General features: G+C 46.1%; 1 protein-coding gene across 1 annotated transcript in view; it reads right to left on the reverse strand.

Annotated features, from left to right (window-relative positions):
• The window catches only part of LOC144891575 (dynamin-like GTPase OPA1, mitochondrial), a 180,747-nt gene that overhangs the window by 72,261 nt on the left and 89,650 nt on the right, over nucleotides 1-18,836 (reverse strand). Inside the window, 3 exon segments of the mRNA XM_078775183.1 lie at nucleotides 679-783; nucleotides 1,028-1,081; nucleotides 14,672-14,779. Of these exon segments, the coding sequence (XP_078631309.1) occupies nucleotides 679-783; nucleotides 1,028-1,081; nucleotides 14,672-14,779 (267 nt within the window).

The raw sequence follows: 18,836 nt of genomic DNA on the forward strand, positions 1-18,836 counted from the left end.
CATTGTCCCTACATTCCATGTCCCAAACCTCAGAAACTGATCTCCACTTCTGGCTGTACCCTGCCCATATGTAGTTGTAATTGTCATGGTTCTCTTTTTGAGGCAATGTTTTTTTATGGCCGGATGCCCGTCCTGACGCCAACCCTCTTAGTCATCTCTTACGACACGCAGGTACACCGCAGGGATACGGTGTACCTATATGCAGGGATACGGTGTACCTATTCTAATCCAGGGTACACACTGGGAAACGTTTAAAACATGGAAATTCTGGGAGGCATGGGGGGGTCATCACAGCTGCGGGGGCCCGTCAGCACCATGCCACGTTTGCCCGGTCAGCACCACACCACGTTTGCCCGGTCAGCACCACCCGGTCCACTCGGTCCACCACCCGGTCCACCACCCGGGGTCCACCCGGTCAGCACCACCTGGTTTGCCCGGTCAGCTTACAATAAAGGATAATATTCTCTTGAATTTTTTTTTAAAACAATCAGAGTTCCATCATGCCTCATCTTCTCTCGTAATTCACGACTTGAGCGGAGAGTGGGCACGAGTACACCAATAAGGTGTCAATTTGAAACAAATAAGCACTTCCATACTTTAATAAAATGAATGGTCTTGGTCCACTAGTAACAATAAGACGAGTAACAATGGGCTCCAAGATTTCTAATCCTAATCAACCTTAATGTTCCGATGGTGGATTCCTTTGTCATCTTTCTGGAGAATTTGCTTCTTCAAGTCTTTGTTCTCCTTCTCCAACTGCTCCAGGATCCGCTGGTACTTCAGCTGCACACAATAAGCATACGGGTAATCGGTCCGGCAAAACAGCACGATCATTGGTGAAATCACAAAGCTTTGAGAGGATGTTCAATACCCTTTAACATGACCTCGTTTACTTGGGAGCATGCCAATTTTTTATTAAAACAAACAATTCCAAACAAACAACTAAAACAAACAATCGTGCAAAGTGCTCCTTCTTCACGATCCGAAAGAAAATGCAACTTCCCACATTATCAAGAGCGGCAATCACCTGTACGCGCAAAATTTCTTCCTGCAGTTGATCTACCTTTTCTCGATCCGAAACCTGAAAAGATAACAAGGGGGAAAATTGGGATAAAAGTGCAAAGTTCTGGGCTTCCACTAACGAACCCAAACAAGATCAAAATAAGAACTGATGTGAGGGAAAGTTCACAGCGTCGATTCTGCAAGTTAATCCAAGGGAAAACGCGGCGTCTGTTAATCGCGTCATTCCAACGTACCGGATTTCCTCCAATAAATGCCCTGAACATCTATTGTTTTCAACTCCCTCAACCCCACCTATGGATACTGCTTGTTGGAAGGTGGGGTGTTTCTTTGTTCAAACCTCTCCTAGGTGGGGTGCTTATTGGAGGGAACCTCCAGGATGTGAGGTGGTTTATAAAATAAAAAATTCGCATCTTTAGCGAACTTACACCTTTCTTCACACAACGGAGTCATTTATCGCATTCGCATATTTATGCATACCACATGACATGAGCTCAATGGAGTCATCGCTGTCATACATTGGTTCATCAGTCATGCCACTTTCAATGGACGAATAACAAGACTCAACTCAGCTTAGCTCAATGAACGGAGAGCATCTCGTGCTTCATTTTATGTACAACTAGCCGTGTGTATCCGTCGCTTCGCTGATGGGTTTAATCAAAACACAGCACGTTGTATTTCACAAATATTTTGCATGTCTATCTGTGAGTCTCAATGAAGATATAAAATGAGGTGAAACACATGAAAACAAGAATGTTTTCTAACATGTAATTGTAGTTGCTGCTGTGAAGGTAGCTGTGGTTGTTGATTGTATTCTCCTTCCATGTACTTTCATACATTTTTCTATTGTTTTGAGCAATATTACTCTATGTAATTTTGTGTGCTCCTTCCATATCAGTCACATATTATCCTAAAGGGTTCCTGCTGTCGTATGATAATAAAAATGTTACTGTTGGAACCACTGCATTAAGCTCCTATTCCCGCTTCTTCTTCAAACCGGAAAGACGGGGGTTAAAATGGGCATCTTTATGTTTAAACTGAGACAAATTTTTGTAGCAAGTAAATTGCTTAAATTAGCTTTTCAACCAAGAAAATCAATCATTAGGTTTCTAACAGTATCAAATTTATTATTATATGAGGGCAGGAACCCTTTAGAATAAAGCTGAACAGACGAGCGGTTGTCCTGTTAGTAATAGATACACATGCAGTCACGTGAAAAGTAGTTTTGACTTTTTCAACATATTTCAACATACAGCTATTTGATCTTCAGTTCAACAATATTGATAGATAAAGGTGATATAATATAACAAATATCATGAAACATTTACATTTTGTAGTCCATTGTATAATTTAAATAAACATCAATGCAAATTTCGCATGTGGAAAAAGTAAGTACATCCTTGGCTCTAATAGGTGGTATTGCCCCCTTTGGCAGAAACAACCTCAAGTAGGCATTTCTTATAACTGTCTACCAGTCTCTGACATCGACTGGGAGAAATTTTTGCCCACTCCTCCATGCAGAATTCTTTCAGCTGCGCGATGTTTGAGGGGTTTCTTGCATGCACAGCTCGTTTCAAATCCCCCCACAACACCTCGATGGGATTTAGATCTGGGCTTTGACTTGGCCATTCCAGAACCCTCCATTTCTTTCTTTTCAGCCATTCCTTGGTGGATTTACTGGTATGTTTAGGGTCATTGTCATGTTGCAAGGTCCACCTTCGGATGAGCTTCAACTTTCCGACAGATGGCCTCACATTATCCTCAAGCACCCTCTGGTACAATGAAGAATTCATAGTGGATTATATGATGGTGAGCTGCCCAGGCCCTGATGCAGCAAAGCTGCCTCAAACCATATTTCCACCACCATGCTTTACAGTTGGTATCAGGTTCTTGTGGTCAAATGCTGTCTTTGGTTTTCGTCAAACATGTCTTCTGGTAATGTGGCCAAATAGCTCTACCTTTGACTCATCTGTCCAGAGCACATTGTTCCAGAAGTGCTGGTCTTTGCCTAAGTGTTCATTGGCAAACTTTAGTCTTGCCCTGATGTTCTTTCTGGACAGCAAAGGTTTCCTCCTGGCACACCTCCCATGTAGATCAAATTTCTGCAGCCTCTTTCTAATGGTGGACTTGTGCACTTTGACATCAACAGTGGCAAGAGCTACCTGTAGGTCCCGTGAGGACATTCTGGGATTCTTAGAGACTTCTTTCAGCATCTTGTGGTCTGCTCTCATGCTGAACTTGCTGGGGCAGCCTGGCCTGAACAAGTTGGCAGTTGTTTGGAATCATCTCCACTTGTAGATGATCTTCCGGACAGTCAAATGATTGATTTCAAATTGTTTGGAGATCTTTTTAAATCCCTTCGCAGACTCGTAGGCATCTATCTATAACCTACTTTCTGAAGGCCTCAGAGAGCTCTTTTAATCTAGGCATGGTGACGCTGCACACTTCAACAACAAAGAGCAAACCAAACTAAATGTCTGAGGTTTAAATAAGACAGGTTCCTCCAAGATCCTCTCTAATGATGGTCTAATCATTTGCACCTGAGCTGGTGCACCTGATTCTAATTTTAGGTATTTGAAGTAGTGATAAATGTAGGGGTGTACTTACTTTTCCACATGCGAAATTTGCATTTATGTTTATTTAAATTATACAATGGACTACAAAATGTAAATGTTTCATGATATTTGTTATATTATATCACCTTTATCTATCAATATTGTTGAAATGAAGATCAAATAGCTGTACGTTGAAATATGTTGAAAAAGTCACAACTTTACATGGGGTGTACTTACTTTTTCACGTGACTGTATATATATATTTTTTTTATGGGAAAAGCAATATACCGTATTTCCTCCAATAAACACCTCCCCCTGCCCACTTAGGAAGGGGTTGAAAAATAAACGACCCCATCCAATAAATATCACAGGGCGGTTATTGTGGTCATGCAAAAAGTCACTCCCAAACAATTTGTACCTTCATGATACAGTCACGTGAAAAAGTAAGTACACCCCATGTAAAGTTTTGACTTTTTCAACATATTTCAACATACAGCTATTTGATCTTCATTTCAACAATATTGATAGACAAAGGTGATATAATATAACAAATATCATGAAACATTTACATTTTGTAGTCCATTGTATAATTTAAATAAACATAAATGCAAATTTCGCATGTGGAAAAAGTAAGTACACCCTTGGCTCTAATAGGTGGTATTGTCCCCTTTGGCAGAAACAACCTCAAGTAGGCATTTCTTATAACTGTCTACCAGTCTCTGACATCGATTGGGAGAAATTTTTGCCCACTCCTTCATGCAGAATTCTTTCAGCTGTGTGATGTTTGAGGGGTTTCTTGAATGCACAGCTCGTTTCAAATCCCCCCACAACATCTCGATGGGATTTAGATCCGGGCTTTGACTTGGCCATTCCAGAACTCTCCATTTCTTTCTTTTCAGCCATTCCTTGGTGGATTTACTGGTATGTTTAGCGTCATTGTCATGTTGCAAGGTCCACCTTCGGTTGAGCTTCAACTTCTCCGACAGATGGCCTCATATTATCCTCAAGCACCCTCTGGTACAATGAAGAATTCATAGTGGATGCTATGATGGTGAGCTGCCCAGGCCCTGATGAAGCAAAGCTGCCCCATCCCATAATATTTCCACCACCATGCTTTACAGTTGGAATCAGGTTCTTGTTGTAAAATGCTGTCTTTGGTTTTAGCCAAACATGTCTTCTGGTACTGTGGCCAAATAGTTCTACCTTTGACTCATCTGTCCAGAGCACATTGTTCCAGAAGTGCTGGTCTTTGCCTAGGTGTTCATTGGCAAACTTTAGTCTTGCCCTGATGTTCTTTATGGACAGCAAAGGTTTCCTCCTGGCACACCTCCCATGTAGATCAAATTTGTGCATCCTCTTTCTAAAGGTAGACTCGTGCACTTTGACATCAACAGTGGCAAGAGCTACCTGTAGGTCCCGTGATGACATTCTGGGGTTCTTAGAGACTTCTTTCAGCATCTTGCAGTCTGCTCACGGGCTGAACTTGCTGGGGCAGCCTGATCTGAACAAGTTGGCAGTTGTTTGGTATCTTCTCCACTTGTAGATGATCTTCCGGACAGTCAAATGATTGATTTCAAATTGTTTGGAGATCTTTTTAAATCCCTTCCCAGACACGTAGACATCTATAACCTTCTTTCTGAAGGCCTCAGAGAGCTCTTTTGATCTAGGCATGGTGACGCCGCACACTTCAACAACAAAGAGCAAACCAAACGAAATGTCTGAGGTTTAAATAAGACAGGTTCCTCCAAGATCCTCTCTAATGCACCTGAGTTGGTGCACCTGATTCTTATTTTTGGTATTTGAAGTAGTGATAAATGTAGGGGTGTACTTACTTTTTCCACATGCGAAATTTGCATTTATGTTTATTTAAATTATACAATGGACTACAAAATGTAAATGTTTCATGATATTTGTTATATTATATCACAATGTATATAGAAACAGATCTTAACCAATTGTTACTTTTGATATAAATTAAAGGTCAAATGAAAAAATTCAGGTCACGTGAGAGACTGTACGAGAGAGAAAAGACAAACCATCAGATGCTTCTGACTCGAGTTATGATCTGCAAAATTATTTTCAAAGGGCATATCACCTCTGACCTGTCGAATCCAAAACTGAATCGGTTCATCTTTATAATCGCAATACATACTGTTGTGGATATGAGAATGGTGTTTTTCTTTTGTTGTGTAAATTGTTGTAAAAATATCGCCCTCCTTGCTCCAGTTATGTATAAAGGTCAAAGTGCGTCCCGTAATTAGTTCATAAGCACTCACGTTAGCCAATCATAGATTTCCCCCTTGTTGACAGTTATTTCCTTATTCTGTGTAGTAGGGTAAGGCCTTGTCTTCCATTAATTGACACTCCATTGCACCGAATTCAAATAGATAGATCCCCTTTCATTCCCATTCCCAAAGCCGCAATTGCCAACTGTTCCCTCTGCGACTCCATTCGCCACGAGGTCGGCTCGGAGAAGAAGGGGGAGGAGCTGCCGAATCCTGGGCGTGCCCGCCCATCGTCATCAAGGGTGGAGCCAGAGGGCCGTGCCGACCAATCAGGGCCGAGGCGAGCTCACCGATGGGCGTGTTCTAGAGGCCGGCGGCTTGATTTGCCCGCGGCGTTATAAAGAGCGCGCGCGGAAGCCGTTTTGCCAGAAGTGCGCGAGGAGAGGGCGAAGCGAAGCGAAGAGAGCAAGAGAGAGAGAGAGGGCGAAGCGAAGCGAAGAGAGCAAGAGAGAGAGAGGGAGAAAGAAGCAGAAAGAGGGAGTCAGGGCGAAGCAAGAGAGGAAGAGAGGGAGTCAGAGAGAACAAGTGCCAAGTGCCAAGCCTGAGGACAAGTAACAAGTGCCAAGCCTGAGAACAAGTGCAACCACCGCAGCTTTAAACCACCACAGCTTTGAGCTTCGACGGCAGTTTTCGTCCGTGGCTGCGAAGGAACGGCGGCTCCTAAACGTGCCGATCGACCAGGGGGGCGGCGGCTGCTCACTCCCGGCCTGACCGTGCTTCGGTTCCAGTTTTCGTCCTCTCCCTCCAGCCATCCACCTCCTGCCATTCCTGTCATCATTCCCCGCGTGAGTCTGTCTTTGTTTGTTCTGTCCCCGGGTTAATTAAGCCTGTATAGATAAGCTAGCATTTCACTGTGTCACCTTTCCTCTTCTGTATTTTATTTTCTTATCCTTCCTTCTTCCTTGGTTTCTTTCAATTGTGTAAATAGTAAATAAATCATATTTGTATTTCTTACCCTTTGCCTTTCTTTCTTCTTTACATCCTTCGTCTTAGTCTTTTCCCCATTGAATATCTGTGGCGCGATTCGGCCAAAGTTCAGGAATCGGGTTAGTCGGGGTAATTGCTCGGGCGCAGCGGCCATCCGCTCGGCAAACAACATCCTCGCCGCGGTCCCGTAACAATTGGTAGTCAGGAGTTGGGATTTGAACCTGGGACTAAATTTATTTAGCCCAAATTTTGGAAGCCAATTGTACTATTGCCCGTAACAATTGGTGTCGGGAGCGAGATTGGACCCAAAGCGCGCTTAACGCGCTCAAAATTACGAGCGGCCGAAATTCTGTTTTGTTTTGTTTTAGAAAAATCCAAAATTTGAAATCGCGCCATGGCTAGTCAAGGCGAAGGGATGCCGGTGGGGGAACTAGAAGAGGGGTTCGGGGTAACCCAGGACCACAGGGAGGAAATGGAGGAAGGGAGCAATGGTGAAGTGGTTGCGGGGGTATCAGGCGCACAAGATGGCGCCCTTGCGTACGAGGTTACAGCGGCACCAAATTTAGCGGTGCCCGTGACCGTAGCAGCGCCGCAAATGGACTGGGGCCTATTCATACTGCAAATGCGGGCCCTCATGGAAGAGAACAGGGGGCTGGGAGACCAAATTGGGGCAATGAGGGACGAAGCGAGGGGTACCGGTGAACGGTTGGACAATAAATTTGAGGGGTTAGACAATGGGATAAAAGAGGTAAAGAATGGGTTAACGGGGCTAGAAGCTAGGATGGACGACAAATTGCGGGCAATAGGGAAGCAATCCGCCCGGGAAATCAAACGGATGGGGAACCAGATAAAGGAGGTGAAAATCGGGTTGGAAGGTAAACTGGATGCTCAGAGGGATGAATTGGGACAGATGAGGGCGGCATCTACTAAAGAGATGGAGGAGATGGGGGAGGAAATACGACGAGGTGTAAGCGAGGAGGTCTCGGGGGTACGCGAGGTGAGAAGCGTATGGAGAAAGAGGTGAGAAATAGGACGGCAAAGTTACAAGGGGGCATAGAGGACCTGACGCAGGAGGTGAAACAGCTGACGGTGGGACAGACGGAGTTAGTGGAGCAGGTACAAAGGAACACTGCGGTACTAGGAGGGTTAAAGGTGACACAAAAAGACATCAAGAACGACTTGATAGCGACGAAAAGGGAATGTCAGATGGTACGAGAGGGACTGACAACGAGGTTGGACGAGGTGACAGAAGCAATGGAGACAAAGGACCGGGAGGTGAGGACGCACATAGAAACGGTTAAGGTGGCGTTAGAGGACGAAATTGAGGAGACGCACCGGGAAATAAAAGAGGTGAAGCAAAAGTTAAAGGAAGTGGAAGAGGGGGTGAGTGAAATTAAGAAGAGACGGAGGGAAACTAAGAGGGAGATAAAGGAGGAAGTAATGGAATATGTGCAAGGTCGGTGCTCAAATCGTGATGATGTGCTTGCTAACCAGATAAAGAGTTTGCAGGTGGCAAAGGAGGTGCGGAGACGAGGTGCCAAGGTGAGTGGCGATATATTCGGAAATGTATATGATGTGAGGGGAGCTTCAGTCGGCTTGGGGGTTGGTGTGGATCCGGGTGTTCGTGAGAGGCCGCGGGTGAAGTGTGCGACAGGTACGGAGTGCGAAAGAGGAGGTGTGCGAGAATGTCTGACCATGGGGTGTGTGAGGAAAACGTGCGCGCCGAGGAGTGAGTGTGCTGTCGAGAGTGAGTTGGTCGTAGCGCGTGTGCGAGGGGGCACATGGAAGCGCGGGATGGGGAGTGTTACAGAGGATGTAACGAGAGAATGCACACCTGTGGTGAGTGTTACGGAGGGTGTAACGGGAGAGAGTGCGCAAGAGGATGCGCGAGAAAGGTGTGTAACGGATGGGGGCATGAGGAAAGAGTGCGCTGGCGAGAGTAAGGGTGAGTGCGCGACCGAGTGTGGAGGTGAGAGTAGTGAGAGTGACACGGAGCGTGAGTTGGTTGTGGCAGGTGAGAGGGGATGTACACCTGGAATGGAAGGCTGCACACCTGGAATGGTAGAGCGTGTATGGGAATGCACACTGGAACTGGTAGTGAGGCACGTGGTTGGGTGTGCAAGTGAGAGCACACCTGTGGTTGTCACAGAGGAGGTGTCCGAGGAGGGGGCGCGAAGAGGTGTGTTGGTGAGGTGTGCGAACGACGAGTGTGTGCAAAGGTGTGCGGTGGTCAGGTGTGTGACCAAGTCTGTGAGTGGAATGAGTGTACCTGGGTGTGCAAGAGAAGGTGCAATGACTAGGAGCATGGGAACGGCTGGATGTATGAGCAAGGAACGGGCTGCGGGGTGTAAGCATGCGAATGGAGCATCGACGCTAACCGGGTTAGCGGTTAGAGCGACGTATAGCCGAAGCGGGCCCTCGGTGCGAACCGGGCAGCTTTGCGTGCCGCAGGGATCCGCGGCGGTTTCGAAAGAACCACCGTGCGGGATCCACTCCGGGCCGCGCTTTGAACGGCCGCGTCCGTGCTCCACTAAGCGGAGCGGGCGGCCCGGTAGGAAGGGTTGTCACGACAACCCTTTGTGGTTGAGGCGTTCCGGCAGGGCGAGATCGGGCCATTGGACGGCTCTGTGCCGAGATGGTGCGTGGGATCTCGGCCCGGGTAAACCTCCTTCCCTGCACCGAGTGCCGGACGGATCCAGCCGCCGGCACCAAGCAACCCGCATTCATTGCTCGGCTTTGCGAAGCCGAGCTTTAGAGATGAATTGGCGCGCCGAGAGGCTCAAGTGAGTAGACGTGTGATGAGGATAGTGTTTTGGACCCGAAATTAGAAAAACAAAATTTGATGATTGGCAAAGGATTGGCAGATTGATGATTGGCAGATGATGGGTAGTGATTGGCAAATTTTTAATTGGCGGGAATTTGTGTGCAAAATTAGTAGTGAGAGATACCCGATGTGGTGGGATGGCAACTCTGCCATCTCTCACAGCGGGGGCAAAGGAGCACTAGTCTTACGGGGTTTGGCAGTGAAAACTAGCCCGGGAGGGTTAGGATATCGTGTGCAGGGACCTAGAGATGACTTTAGGTAACGTTAAGGTTAGGTAGTGACAATAATACCTGCAGTGGGGACGCAGGTAGATTAGTGTGGATGATAATGACGTGGTATGTGCTTGGTTTAAAGGGAAGACGGGGAGCACTAAGTTAGCAGGGTAACAGGTAGTTCAGATGATGCCGTGTGTATGGTTAAAAGGTGTGATTGCACAGGTGTGCAACTGAACAGGTGGATGGAGCAGAGTATGAGTGAGTGATGGTGATGTGTGCTGTGCTGACCAAATGGTCCAGGAAGGAAGGAGGGTGCAGGTGGCACCAGGTATGATTGCACAGGTGTGCAACTGCAGGTGTATGGAGAATGATTGTGTGAAATACATGGAGTGCGGAATATATGGAGTATTGGAATGGATGGTCGTGGAGTGAGTATGGTGGAAACTGTGGAGTGGAGTGGATGGTGCGAATGTGGGAAGGATGGACCCCCATCACGAATACCCGGGGAGGGTAGTGTAAGAGTTAGGTAGAGGGTACAGGTAAATTGTGGTTGGATATTGGCATCTGTGGTGCGGGTAGTTGCACAGGAGTGTCGTGGATGGGTGCATTAGTGTTGTGGAAATGGCTGGGCATGTAGCCTGTTAGTGTGTGTAGTTGGTTGACACTCCACCACTGTTAGGATGTTGGCCAGGTGAGGCCGCAGGTGGGCTCTGGGAGCCGGTAGTTGTTGTGGATGGGGCCCGAGGATCCGGAGGACGGACCCGGGTAGCCCAGTGCCAGAGGGCACCGAGTGGGGTGACAGAGCCAGGAGGGGCCTTCCCCAGTTAGATAGGTTAGGGTGAGGAGTTAGGTAAACTCGGGTGGCAACTACAGTGGTGGAGGTGTGCAGGTGGGTAGGCCTGCTGGGAGAGCTAGACGACTCAGCCCGGAAATTGTGCAAGGGCACCGGGAGATGAATCGGGGGAGTGAGACCCCAAATTGAGAAGCACCACAGTTTGGTCAATGGGAATTGGTTTTTAGAACCCATAGTGTAAGTTGGCCAATGGATTGGCAGGGAAGACCCCGGTTAGTTTTAAGTGTATTAATGTCATTTAGAAGGTAGATAGGATGAAGGATCTCCTCGCACCATCTACATCCACTCACCTGGGATGACGTACCTCCACACCATGCCGGGTTGTTTTTATTATTTTTATTGTGCAAATGTTTGGAATGTGAGACGCATCATGACGTGGGTGTGACATTGTGCTGATGTTCCATCTCTTCCTCCTTATGAGGATTGATGATGAATTGGGTGATGGCAAATTTTGGTTAGAGGGATTGTGGTGACGAATTTGGTATAAAAGAGATATGGGGAGACGTGACAGTAGTGACGAATTTGTAAAGGTGTAGATTTTGTAAATATGGGGTAAGGGCAAGGGTAGAGTAGGTGACAGGAGGGGTGACGTACGGTAGGGACGAGCTTTCTCACTTCGCTCTCCGTATGCACTTCGCCTTGCATTGCCTGTATTGATGTGTACCCTTGAGACCTTACCCCTCGCTCATCTGTCATTTCCCCCCTTTGTCTCCCACATGAGGACTGTGCGCCACTGGGCGCCGAGGTGGCGTGCGAGAGTCCGCCATTGGGTGCCCGAACCTCTCGCAACCACAGCTGTCTGCATCGATGCACCACATTATGGACCACATGTCTGTGGCCGAGCACCACTTATGGACCCCATGGGTTGTGGCATGGCCCCTCTGCTGGAACCGGCCCTGAAGGCCCGAAATCTTGCTGGCGGACCTTGGCCACAGGGCACCGATGCCCCACAGGTGAACCACACTAGTCAGCCCTGTGGGCCATAAATAAAATAAATAGACATGGACACATTGGGTGCATTTTTAAGTTTTAATACAAATAGGCCGCCAGCAAAAGAAAATGACATCAGGAAGAAATAATAATAGCCAGCAGAGGGAGCCGAAGAGCAAGAGACCACCTGCAGGGTTAGGGGTTGTTGATTTATTTTTATTGATGAACAGTGATGACTGTGCACCGATTGGTGCTTGAGGTTGTATTGGTGCGTTTTGGGTGCTTTCATGGTGCGTCGATGCAGAGCAGACTGTCTCCCCCCCCAAAAGAACGATCACAGGTCCTGGGTTGCGTATTGTAAATAAAAGTAGTCATTGTAAATAATGCGCCCACACCGTAAATGTGTAGTTTGAAGACCATTCCGCAATTCGGTTAGCTGTGGGCGTGCATCTGTTAGGCAGGGTGCAATGGAGCATCGGGACATATTTATTTATGTTTTAAAACTGTCACACTCAGGGTCAGGTTAAATGTAGAGGGAACTACACCTACGTGCCACACTAAAAGTCAAGGTAAGAGGCCTGGGCCGTGCCTAAGAGGAGGAGGGTGCAGTGTTGTGGATATGAGAATGGTGTTTTTCTTTTGTTGTGTAAATTGTTGTAAAAATATCGCCCTCCTTGCTCCAGTTATGTATAAAGGTCACAATGCGTCCCGTAATTAGTTCATAAGCACTCACGTTAGCCAATCATAGATTTCCCCCTTGTTGACAGTTATTTCCTTATTCTGTGTAGTAGGGTAAGGCCTTGTCTTCCATTAATTGACACTCCATTGCACCGAATTCAAATAGATAGATCCCCTTTCATTCCCATTCCCAAAGCCGCAATTGCCAACTGTTCCCTCCGCGACTCCATTCGCCACGAGGTCGGCTCGGAGAAGAAGGGGGAGGAGCTGCCGAATCCTGGGCGTGCCTGCCCATCGTCATCAAGGGTGGAGCCAGAGGGCCGTGCCGACCAATCAGGGCCGAGGCGAGCTCACCGATGGGCGTGTTCTAGAGGCCGGCGGCTTGATTTGCCCGCGGCGTTATAAAGAGCGCGCGCGGAAGCCGTTTTGCCAGAAGTGCGTGAGGAGAGGGCGAAGCGAAGCGAAGAGAGCAAGAGAGAGAGAGGGCGAAGCGAAGCGAAGAGAGCAAGAGAGAGGGAGAAAGAAGCAGAAAGAGGGAGTCAGGGCGAAGCAAGAGAGGAAGAGAGGGAGTCAGAGAGAACAAGTGCCAAGTGCCAAGCCTGAGGACAAGTAACAAGTGCCAAGCCTGAGAACAAGTGCAACCACCGCAGCTTTAAACCACCACAGCTTTGAGCTTCGACGGCAGTTTTCGTCCGTGGCTGCGAAGGAACGGCGGCTGCTAAACGTGCCGATCGACCAGGGGGGCGGCGGCTACTCACTCCCGGCCTGACCGTGCTCCGGTTCCAGTTTTCGTCCTCTCCCTCCAGCCATCCACCTCCTGCCATTCCTGTCATCATTCCCCGCGTGAGTCTGTCTTTGTTTGTTCTGTCCCTGGGTTAATTAAGCCTGTATAGATAAGCTAGCATTTCACTGTGTCACCTTTCCTCTTCTGTATTTTATTTTCTTATCCTTCCTTCTTCCTTGGTTTCTTTCATTTGTGTAAACTAGGGCATGCCCGTACTATATCTATATCTAAAATTATATCCCCCCCTCTATTTACATGAAATGGTTTGGTACATGAAATGTTTTGGTCCATTCGCAACGCCAAAGCGAACGGCGAACGCTTTACATGAAATGGTTTGGTGCATGAAATGTTTTGGTCCATTCGCAACGCCAAAGCGAACGGCGAACGGCTTGCGAGTACAGTGACAATCCCCCCGGGGTTTTAATTAGTTTTAAAACATCGTTTAACGCCAACATAGCGCCAACATAGTTTGCCGACGGGAAATAAATGAATACGCTCTCAAATGTGCCATCCGAGGCAGAGTGTGTTCGCCACGTTCGGCACACGCGATAGCTCGCTGCTCTCTGATTGGTTGAATCGTTTTTTGGACATAGCTCGGTAAGTAATTGTCCGATTAATATGAAACCTTGAAAAGGCACATCCTCGGGTCCCCAGCAATATACCTGGCAAGTTTAAAGTATATCGGACCCGTGGTTGTCGAGAAACAGCGGTCACAGACAAACAAACGTACAAACGTACAAACAAACAAACACACAGAGATTACTGGAATTATAGATAGATAGTAAATAAATCATATTTGTATTTCTTACCCTTTGCCTTTCTTTCTTCTTTACATCCTTCGTCTTAGTCTTTTCCCCATTGAATATCTGTGGCGCGATTCGGCCAACGTTCAGGAATCGGGTTAGTCGGGGTAACTGTTCGGGCGCGGCGGCCATCCGCTCGGCAAACAACATCCTCGCCGCGGTCCCGTAACAATACTTTTGCCAAGTTTGGTTGAAATCAATTCTGTAGTTCACAAGTTATTGTGGTAACAAAGATTTTCAATTAAAGGTCAAATAACAATAGTCCTTTGACCTTTTTAACCCCAAATAGAATCAGTTCATCTTTGTATTACATTTCATACTTTTACCAAGTTTGGTTGGAATCCTTTCAGTTGTTCACAAGTTATCGGTGTAACCAAAATCTGCTATGCAAGACGTAGATGCCAAAGGCATAGAAAACAACAACAACCTAAGTCCTCATCTCCAACTTCCTCCCCAAAATGTTACAACACAATCTCTATTGCATTCCAGTAGAAACATTTGCATGTGAGATGCTGAGGCCAACGAATGACCTAATTAAACGAACGCTCCATCACAGACACAAGAAGTGCCATAATCACCTGACACGTTACAAGCAGCAGGTTGACCCTTTTCATTCCAGGTTGAGCTAGGTGGATTAAGCCGATCGGAGTGTGTAGCAAATCAAGGGGAATGAAATAAAGTCTGATTGGAAATTTCAACAGCTTCAAATCGAAAAAAGATGCCTAACAGAGGCATCGGACGAGAAGAGGATAAGTGGGACAGCCATGCACCGAAAGCGCCTCAACTGCCAGGCAGACCTTTGGCCTTGGATGGGCGTAGTGATTGAAGAGACCTTCCGAACGTCGAGCTTCTTCCTCATGTTGCTGGATCTGCTGCTGAATTAGTATCAGCTCGCCTATCAGGCCCTAGGATGGACGCACAGTGCCAAACCCAACCCAGGTGTCGGGACCAGCGAGTGGGCGAGATGCAAAGTGGCATGGAATTGGGGAAGCAGGGGAAAAAGTGACGAAAAAAAAGGGATGAGGGACAGCTCAATAATGTTTGACACGAGGGACAAGTTAGCAAGACAAAATGGCTGCACAATCAGGCCTTAGATGTGTTTATAGAGCTCATCAGCAGATGTGATAAGGACCACACATCAACAAAATATGCAAGCAGACTGACACAGGGTAAGTGTAGTATATGGCCGGAAGGTTAATAAGAGCCATATTTAACAAAGTCGTGTGGAAATTATAATAACTACATAAATGTTTCTCAACATATTAAGAGCTCCTCGAGAGCTCATGGGTTAGTTCTCAGAAAGTTTGCTGTACTGAGCACTGTTCCATTACAAAAGAAAGGCAGTGCAAACATGGCATTGTCAGACCTATGCCTTGTGAAAGACTTCATGTATACCAGTAACTTGAGCAACTAAAGTTAATTTCAAAAAAATGAAGCCTATTGAGAAAAATAATAATCACATAAACCGCATTTCACTGCCTCGCAAGACCCATAACTTTTGTTCTTTCCTCACTTTTGGGATGTGGGCAGTGCTCCTTATGAACAGCGCTTAATGCCCAACCCAATTTAGGAACTCTCGTGGGCCCGTCTGTCCATTGGACCAAATTTTTGTTTGGCTGCACAGCCTTGTAGCATACCTGCCTGTTGTCCTACTTGAGCATCAGTTTGCCTTTCACCAAGCCCAGGTGTGCTTGGGCACGGGCGGGGAGGGGGGATTATACGTTTGTTCTTATTGGTGACAAATTATGCTATTAATATTGCTGCTGTTAATATTATGAGTATTAATTAACATATGCTTTGGTGCAATGTTATAATTATTTTTATATATTTTGTAATTGGAATGCTATGCCACGAACGGACCTATTAAACTGCTATATACACTTTAACATGGCATGTGTTTCGCAACGTGAATTCTTCTGGATTATTTGTACTTAATTAGCCTAATTAATTCAGGAGATCATGGCGATCATTTTGGTGCATCACATTCCACATCAGAAAGCTCCAGTAGAACTCCATAAAAAGCATCACTCACACACACCTATTTAAGGCGTTAGAACAAGTGGTCGGGTAGCCACGAGACGAGTTAGCACGAATTTAGTAACTTTTGGTGGTTACCATGGAAACCGTTTTGTAAAAAATTATTGCACCACTTACAAACCCTACATCCACCCTGGTGATGACCTCCATAGACCCAACCCCCCCCCCCCCCCCCCAACAGCTGGTACCTTTGGCATTTTTTTTTTACCCAACCACTTGTGCAAGGGAGCTGAACTCTGATTTGGTTGGTGGACTATATGTAATTATTTGGTTTATCATGTACGTATTATTCTTTGGAAGGCAATGTAGTTGTTTAAAAAAATTGCTCATATTAAAAGGATGCCCAAAACATTGTACAGTCGGACCCTGACATTCTAAGAGGATACGTACCTGGAAAATGCCGCGAATGTCGAATCTGTGAATGTGGGGCCATTGTTTCAATGGGAAAAGGGGGGATAGGTTCCCGGTGGTTCGTGGTTCATAAGGGAAAATAAAAGATCATGTGAAAAACGATGAATACGCCCGCGAAAAACCACATACGCAAATCACAGGGCCGCAAATGTCGAAGCAAGTCAGAACTAGAATTGGCACTCTTCGACGTCACAACGTCCACTGATATGCCTCCGCCCACATTATTACATCAATATAATACTTGTCTCAAGTTTAATTGAAATCCATTCAGACTGTGCCCAAGTTAGCACATTTTTACCTGACATGACCTCTCACCTTTGACCTATTGACCCCAAAATTTAATCAATTCATGTTTACATCATTGTACATTCCTGTACCAAGTTTTAATTTAAATCCCTTAAGCTGTTCACAAGTTCTCACATTTTTACCTGACATGACCTCTGACCATTGGCCTTTGACCTCGGGACCCCCAAAATCTAATCAGTTAATCTTTACATCATTATACATATCTGTACCAACGTTTGAATTAGATCACTTCAGCCACTCAAGTTATAGACCTATTACATATTTGACCTTTGACCCCAAAATCGAATCACTTAATCTTTACATCATTACACACTTCAGCCGTTCTCAAGTTATAGACCTATTACAGACTTTGACCTTTGACCCCAAAATCGAATCAGTTCATCTTTACATAATTTTACATAAGTGCACCAAATTTGGTCAGAATCCCCATGACTGGTTCACAACTTATCGTAGTAACAGTATTTTTACCTAACATGACCTCTGACCTTTGGCCTTTGATCTTGTAACCCCAAAATCGAATCAGTTCATCTTTACCTCATTATACATACCTGCACCAAGTTTGACTAAGATCCCTTTAGCCGTTCTCAAGTTATCGCAGTAACAAAAACCTATTACGGACGGACGGACAGACGGACAGCCGGACGGACAACCTGAAAACATAATGCCTCTGGCAACCTCGTCGGCAGAGGCATAAAAACCACGAATACTCCCACCAAAGAATGTTGAATCGTGTGGTTGGGATGGTTTATGCACACATACAGCTGCTTTATGTGTGACGCATGGAAGATGCTTTTCGAACAGTTATATGTGAGGCTGGTGGGAAATGGTTTATGTGTGTCTGGAAGTCGTTTTATGTGTGACACGTGGAATATGCTTTTAGAAGTGTCACGTGCATGGCTGGTGGGAGATTTTTTTTTTTTTTTGCACCCCCCAAAAAAACCGCGAATTTGTGAAGTACAGGGCCGCGGAAGTAGAAGCAGGTCACATTTTATCAACCGCGAATACGCTGTATCTGTGAATGTTGGGATCGCAAATGTCAAGGTCCGACAGTATTTGCAAGCACTGCACATAAATAAAATATTCCAATACCAATTTTGGTGCAGAATGAAATATATCACGTTACCAAGGTATTGCAATATGTGTCATGGAAGGACAACTCGGAGGTAGTTGTCTAATGCGACTGTGGAACCTGTCAGGATAGAGTGTGATGGCAAAACTGTTGCTCTTGGGGCCCTTCATGCAATGCAATGCATCAAGGAGTATGCCTTCATGTTGGAGGTATCAAACCGGATATCCCAGTTGCAGTTGCTTCATTGGTGGATGTTAAAGACACCACGGTACCTTTTAAATACGCCAATGCATGCTGGTACCCCGAGCAAGTTCCAAATTCCCTTGACTTGCTGGGATGGCAATGGAAAATGATCGAAAGTATTCCCTGCCATTGAAGCTGCTGGTCAGCGACTTGGAGAATGACATTCAACATCAGCAAATCACACACTCTTACACCGCCTCACCACAAGCATCAGCAATTTATCCCTCCAATCCACTCCCTGGAAAGCCACTGGAACAGGTGCAGTGCCTGAAACTCCTTGGCCTAATCATACCAAACTAACATCAAAGGTTAATCACCATCTGGATATTCTCTGCAGAGCTAAGGCATCCCTGAGTCACAACAAGCTCATCACGGTGTACAAGGCTTTCATATGGAGCTCCATACTGTGCTGGAGCTGGTGCTCCTGCTTCCCACCTTGCTCCTCTTAATGCAGTTGAAAACAAGGCCTTGCAAACCATTCAAATCTCAAAGCAGAGGGTGGATTGCCTAGAATTATAACCCTCTTACTGGTGGTTGGTGGGCTCTCTATTTTATAAAAGCGTAAATATGCTCTTGTTCATTCTGCCCTCTCCTATCTCTGCCATTCTCAAGCCACCCCAGGCCATACATGTTCTGCAAGAAGCACATATTTGGTCTCTCTCCGATACGCTAGGCTAGCTACCCACCTGAATTCATTCATCCCTTATTTTCCCAATTGTGAAATGGTCTCACTGTGTATATCGTCCTCCTCACTTCAATCTTTCACATGCGCTGTCCATCATTACCTTATGCGCATCCACAGCCTTTTCCACACACATTGTTACTCCTCCTTATGCATGTCCATCCACCCATAGGCAGATCCGGGGAGAGGGGAGAGGGATGCAGGGGATGCAGGG

Source organism: Myxine glutinosa, chromosome 4 (assembly GCF_964187855.1).
Source record: "Myxine glutinosa chromosome 4, kmMyxGlut1.1, whole genome shotgun sequence".
Classification (NCBI taxonomy): domain Eukaryota; kingdom Metazoa; phylum Chordata; class Myxini; order Myxiniformes; family Myxinidae; genus Myxine; species Myxine glutinosa.